The sequence below is a fragment of the Erythrolamprus reginae genome, chromosome Z, assembly GCF_031021105.1.
Source record: "Erythrolamprus reginae isolate rEryReg1 chromosome Z, rEryReg1.hap1, whole genome shotgun sequence".
In the NCBI taxonomy this organism is placed as follows: domain Eukaryota; kingdom Metazoa; phylum Chordata; class Lepidosauria; order Squamata; family Dipsadidae; genus Erythrolamprus; species Erythrolamprus reginae.
Genome location: NC_091963.1, coordinates 122,281,375 through 122,288,039, shown reverse-complemented (window position 1 = coordinate 122,288,039; position 6,665 = coordinate 122,281,375). Strand labels below are relative to the sequence as shown.

General features: G+C 38.9%; 1 protein-coding gene across 1 annotated transcript; it reads right to left on the bottom strand.

The window, feature by feature from the left end:
• Window positions 1-626: 626 nt before the first annotated feature.
• LOC139153242 (olfactory receptor 14A16-like) lies at window positions 627-5,367 on the bottom strand. The gene is made up of 3 exons (XM_070726936.1): window positions 5,332-5,367; window positions 3,305-3,412; window positions 627-1,593 (listed from the first exon to the last, which is right to left on the bottom strand). Exon 3 carries the CDS (start codon window positions 1,590-1,592, stop codon window positions 627-629), a length of 966 nt encoding a protein of 321 aa, XP_070583037.1. The 5' UTR covers window position 1,593; window positions 3,305-3,412; window positions 5,332-5,367.
• Window positions 5,368-6,665: the final 1,298 nt, after the last annotated feature.

The window sequence follows — 6,665 nt, the reverse complement described above, 5'->3', positions numbered from 1 at the left end:
AATAGTAATATTTCCAAATATCATCTATATAATGGATATATTTTTAATGATCCGTAGTCCATACACAAATTGTTCAAGTCAAGAGCAAGACAACCAAAAAGTTTATTCAACATTATTTATTCATGATCAAATATATTTGGCTATTCATTTATTAACCAAAGGTGAGTACAGAAAACTGAAAACAATAAGTTACATATAAATATTAATTTATTTATTGGACTCATATGCCACCCTTCTCCAACATATAAAAATACAAAAACCAGTTCAGAAGTCCAATATTTAAAACAATCTAAAACCCTAAATTTAAAATCATACCACCCTATTCACTTACACCACAGTCATGCTAAAGGCCAGGGCTAGATAGTTCAGGCAATATCCATAACAGTTGAGAATGTGAGTGTCAACTATATGATCAGTAGCAAATTTTCCAAAAGAAGAAAAAAAACCTCTTGTAAGTATAATCACTACATGAATTTTTCTGTGTAAAGAACTCAAAGAATGTTCGGAAATATTAGTGAAAAATAAAGAACTTGCAATTAAAGAATGGAAATCATTGGAAACCTTTCACAAGACATTTGCATTGGTAACTAGGACTGCAAGATGTATTTTACATAAGTTCATCATTTTTATTCTTTTAAAAGTGAAAATGCTTTCACTGCTGTTTTTAACATGGCTTCTTTCATGTTCTTATTCCTGAAGCTATAAATGATAGGATTGAGCAATGGTGGCAAAACTGTGTAAAAAACAGCAGAAAGCAATTCTATACTATGAGATGAATGGCTTTTTGGTGTCATATAAGAAAATAAGGCAGTGCTGAGAAACAAAAAGAAGACAATTAGATGGGGAGTGCAGGTAGAGATGGCTTTGTGTCTCCCTTGTATTGACTGAATCTTTAGCACAGCTGAGAATATGTAACCATAAGAAATAAAAATAATACCACAACACACTAAACTAACAATGATTGCTGTCACAAAAATCAGTGTTTGACTAGGTCTTGTATCAGTGCAAGAAATCTTCTGTAACTGAGGGATATCACAGAACAATTGTTCAATCATATGTGACCTGCAGTATTCCCACTGAAATACAATTGCAGTTTCTAGCAAAGCATGGATCATACAGGTGATCCAGGAAGAAGCTGCCATTTGCATGCAAGTATCCCAATTCAGAATAAGGTTATATTGCAGAGGACGGCAAATGGCCACATAACGATCATAAGCCATGATGGTGAGCAAAGCAATTTCAGAACCTGCAAAGGTGAAAATTGAGAAGACTTGCGTGGCACATCCAGTAAAGGTGATCACTCTGTTATCTGTCAAGAAAGTGAGCATGGATTTTGGAATGGTGGTTGAGATAAAGCAAATATCTGAAAATGACAGGTTGACTAAAAAGAAGTACATTGGGGTATGAAGGGAATAGTTCAGAGCCACAGTAATAACTAGGAGAACATTCCCCATTATGGCTATTAAGTACATGAAGAGAAACATCACAAAATACATAATTTGTACATCATAGTTATCAGAAAATCCCATCAGAATGAATTCTATCAGAGTAGAGTCATTGGTCATTTCATGTTTTTCATTTATCTGAGACATTCTGAGAAAAAGAGAGGAATATAGTTAGTAAATATATCAAATCATCTAAATTACTAAATTTCAGTATACTCCCCATGAAAGAGATAATAATGGGAATTTAGAATAATAGATTGCCTTTGCAATAGTAGAAGTAAATTATTATATCTTTTGGATTGCATTGTTGAGTTATTTTCATGAAAGCGAAATAGAAATATCTGATGCCAAGCAGAGAATAAAGGGAAGGGTTTTTGGATTCTACAATGGAAAAATCAAACTAAATTAATTTCAGAATAATAGCGATATGTAATGGAAAGGTAAATTCTTTGAAAAAAATAATATCTATTTGATAGCATATTATATAGATTTTTGTTTTTTTTTTAAGTACTTTATTAATATTATTGTTAGTGCTCTTTGTAAGTTCTCCTCTCTCTATTTAAAGTGAACAGTAACTATAACTGAGTAGGTATAAAATAGATTGAACAAAAAGGAAACATCTCTTTCACTCTCTTTCAGTCCTTTATTTTTTTTCTTGTCCACATTTTTATTTCACACTAACAGTACAAAAACCATACTATTAATTATGCATATATTCATGATAATATGAATATATCTGACTAAAAATGAGAGTAATTAAGTTTTGTGCTTACTTCAAGCGAGTGGATATGAACGGGATAATTTTTTCCTAGAGCTTCGTTTACTCATATGAGTAAACAAAGTAAATCCCAGGAAGAATTTAGTGCAATTTTTCATTTTATTTTTTATTTTAATTGGATTTGTATATAGCCCCACTCTGTCCCTTTTAATATTTGTAAAGAATTAATTTAATTTAATAATAATTTAATTTAATAATTAATAAATTGTCTTTCATCTAATTATAACTGAACTACATTTAATCATGGGATGGATATAATGTCAAAACACTGAAAATAAATAAACAAATTTATAGTTTGAATATTTTAGAAACAATATTTGTAGAACCATGTGAAAGAGAAACAAACAATAAATAAATAAGTAACATGTATTAGATTTTTTAAAAAAAATTAAAACCATAGGCAATGTTTATATAATAAAACCAACAATACTTCAAGTATTCTAATATATTGCATGGCATATATTTCTGACTGGAAAAAGATGAAACTATATGCTTTACAATATAAGATCCAAACCTTATGACAATAGATCATGAACTACACTCCAAAAGCAATAAAGATTGTTTGTATTTACCAAATAAAATTGGTGGATAGAGTATGTTGCAATTGAAGCAGGCTGTGGAAGATGAAATCAGAGGTCTAAGTGATTCCATAAAAGCAAACAAAGAGACAAGGCTAACAAATATCTGAGAAGAAACTATTTTGTTTGTTATAGAATCAAAGGTAACATGTAAAGAAATCTATGCTATGGGGAGCTAGTAGAAATAATCCTGTTTTCCATTATACCTCTGGGAGTCATTCTTTGAAATGATTCTAGATTGCATAGTGATGACTGGATTGTAAATCACCAGACAACAACGTTGTTGTCTGTATTTCCTGCAAATTAAATGTTTTCAATCTAATTTCAAAGCCCTGTTGTAAATGTTGGACCATCCTTTAATTATTTTTCTAACATTTGTATAAAACGATTGTCTTGTGTGAGGTGTGTGTTATGTCCCTAGCAACAGTGGCGGGAACAGTGTAACGTTCCCATTGGTTGAGTTCCGAGTATAAATATCCTGTCAAGTGTGGAAAAACCTTTACCTGAGTTTCTGTTAATAAAGTTGAGTTGCACCTGCTGTTGGCTGTCCGATTGATTACTACACTGGCGACGAGGTAACTACACCCAGACGTTCGACCGGCACCGCATTCCTGTAAACAAATGCCAGGGTAACTAACAATGTCTACGCAAATAGTTTTTCCCCTGTTCAACCCTCAAGGGGAATCTTGGGAGGCATATCTTGCCCGTTTTGAATGTTTCCTTATTTCTAATGATTACAAGGACCTCTCCGGTGATAGGAAATGTGCGTATTTTTTTAAGTTTTTGTGGGACTGAGATGCTGGAAACCTCCCTCTCCCTTTTTGCTCCATGATCCATTCATGATGTTCCTTGGAGTGAATTTCTCACAATGCTCCAATATCATTATGCCCCCCCGCCTTCTCGAAGCGCTAGGCGTTATTTGTTCTATCATCAGAACCAGGCAGAGGGGGAGACAATTAATCAGTATGTGGCAGCCCTCCATCGCACGGCTAAATCTTGTGAATTTCAGGATTTAGACGATTATCTGCTTGATTGTTTAATCTATGGGGTCAGAGATACCTGCCTGCAACACCAACTATTAACTATGACGGATTTGACATTTTCGGCCACGTTAAAGGAGGCACGGGCTGTGGAAATGTCCACCCAATCTTTAGCTGACATGGATTTGCCACCCGCCACGGTCACCACGCACAGCACAGTCGTGTCAGCTGCATTACCAGTGGACATCGAGACCAGTTTAAAACAGGAGGAGGAAGAAATAAATAGATTAGCCAGTTTAACCAAAACGAGGCAATTACCACAAGGAGAGCCCTGCGCCGCTAGAGGGTTGCGCATTACGTGCGGGGGTTGTGGTGGTGACCACCCACGGTCCAGTTGCGGGTTCCGGGATGCTTATTGACATCGCTGTGGCAGGCAAGGTCATATTGCTCGAGTGTGCTGTTCCCAGAGGAATTCATCTAATTTCCAGTCATTTTCTGGCCAGGAATCCTGTCCTCCACAACAGAGGGGTTGGCAGAAGGAGCCGTTTGGTCACCAAAAGTTCTGCAACACCATCAGGGATTCGTCAGTTGCCCCGCCAATCACCGTTCGTCATTCCTCACCGGCGTCAGAGCTGCAAGGGGAGCTGTCGCCTTCTTCAAAGATCACAGTGTTCGTGTGAGTAGGAGGTTCCTTGTGCCCCATGGAGATCGACATGGGATCGTCGGTTTCTCTCATGTCCTGGAGCACCATCAAGCGACTTTTTCCCCGGGTGTCAAAAAATCGTTTGGGGCCATGTCCACTGTTTTTGAAGAACTACCAAGGACAGTTGATTCCAACTGTGGGGAAGGGCTATTTTCCGGTTCAGTTCAAGTCTTTTTGTGGGCGGTTGCCCCTTATTATAGTAGATGGCCCATTAACAAACTTGCTAGGTCTGGACTGGTTCTCAGCATTGGGGTTTACATCACGGGCATAAATGTTGTTAGTGATATTTCTATGTCCCAGCAATTAGCTCAGGAGTTCCTCTCAGTCTTTGACGGCACCTTGGGAAATTATACAGGTACCCCAGTTTCACTGACCGTTGATTCCTTGGTTCCACCGGTGCGCCTGAAGCCACGACGAGTACCGTTGGCCATTAAGGGTAAAGTTGACACTGAACTTGATCGGCTGATCAGTTTAGGAATATTGGAACCGGTGGACCAAGCAAAGTGGGAAACCCCTTTAGTCATGGCCATCAAATCCGACGGATCAGTATGTTTATGCGGGGACTATAAATGTACTGTTAATAGGGCACTTGCACACCACTCGTATCCGGTGCCCATGGTGGCTCACCTCTTACACTCATTGGAAGGGGGTAGGGTTTTCATGAAAATTGACCTGTCCAGGGCATACCAGCAATTGGCCGTGGACCCTGAGACGGCAGATTTACAAACCATCATCACCCACCGGGGGGCTTTTCATTGTACACGGTTACAATTTTGGATCAGCTCCGCCCCTGGAATATTCCAGGGGCTCATGGAGCGGTTATTGTATGGAATCCCAGGGACCTTACCGTATTTCGATGATGTCATCATTGCTGCGTCATCTCGCCCCGAGTTGTTACAGTGGGTATGGGCTGTCCTAAGTAAATTCCAAGAAGTGGGGTTATGGGTGAAAACCAAAAAATGTACCTTTGCCTCACAGAGCGTGGAGTTCCTGGGGTTCTTAATTGATGGTCGGGGGATTCACCCTACCCCTGCTAAGGTGCAGGCAATTACTGAAAAGGAATACTTTTGCCCTCCCCAAACAGATGAAAATGGAGTCTTGCCTATCGCTGACAGTGAGGCCCCCCGGGGTGGGGTTCAGGACAACATGCAGTCACCGTCCTCTACTGCATTGTACAGGACGATGCCCCATCGCTTGCCTTGAGCGCCATTTTGTCAGTCTTAATATGAGCTCTTACAAGTGTTCGATCAGATTCGGACTTACTCTTCCTCCATCGCTTTTATTTTAATTTTAGTTGGGACAGGAAATACAGTCGTAGTAAACAATGCTAAGTATCTACTGTCAGGCCCAAAGTCAAAGGTTGGCCTGACACAGTTTTGGTAGTGAGAAAAGAACAGGGGAGAGTGAGAGAGTGAGAGATTTATGCCACGCAGCAACATTCCCTTACGCAGAATCCAAAGTAAACTGAACACAGGAAGGAATTAGAAATCCCTACATCAGATTTGTCCTCATGATTGCACTTGTGGGTGTGGGGATGGGAGATGAGCTTTTGACCTGGAGGTAATCTTAAGGGACTTTAAGGTGGAATGAAACATGCAGAATCCAAATTGGCTTTGTTAATAAATTGGACCCTACGCTAAAAGAAATAAGACATGGAAGTTGATTTATTCTCTCAGATGCTATTTTGGTTCCCATGACATCTGCATCACCTCGTCTCAGTATAATATATTGATTGGAAAAATCTGGAAGTCATTTTCTAAGACATTTGTCTGAAGTCTACAGACTGCTGATTACCATTTTGGTTTACCTTATTACAGTCATGGGCCACCAAAATTTTTAATACCACACTGTGGGCATGGTTTTTTTGTGAGTGTGGCTTAATGGTCATGTGACTCAGTAGGTGTGGCTTGCTGTCCATGTGACCAGGTGGGAATGGCTGGACAATCATGTGATGGGGTGCCTTAAAAGTCATGACTGAGTGGGAGTGGGTTAACTACCATGTGACTGAGTGGAGTGGCTTGCTGGCCATGTGACCAGATGTCATGTGATGGATGGAAATTGTCATGTGACATATTGATTTTGCTGGTTTTAAACTTTTATGATCAGCATATTACCTCTAGCACGTCATTTAGCCAAGTAGAATTACTGATGGCTGGCCTCCGGTTCATATTAGCACACTAA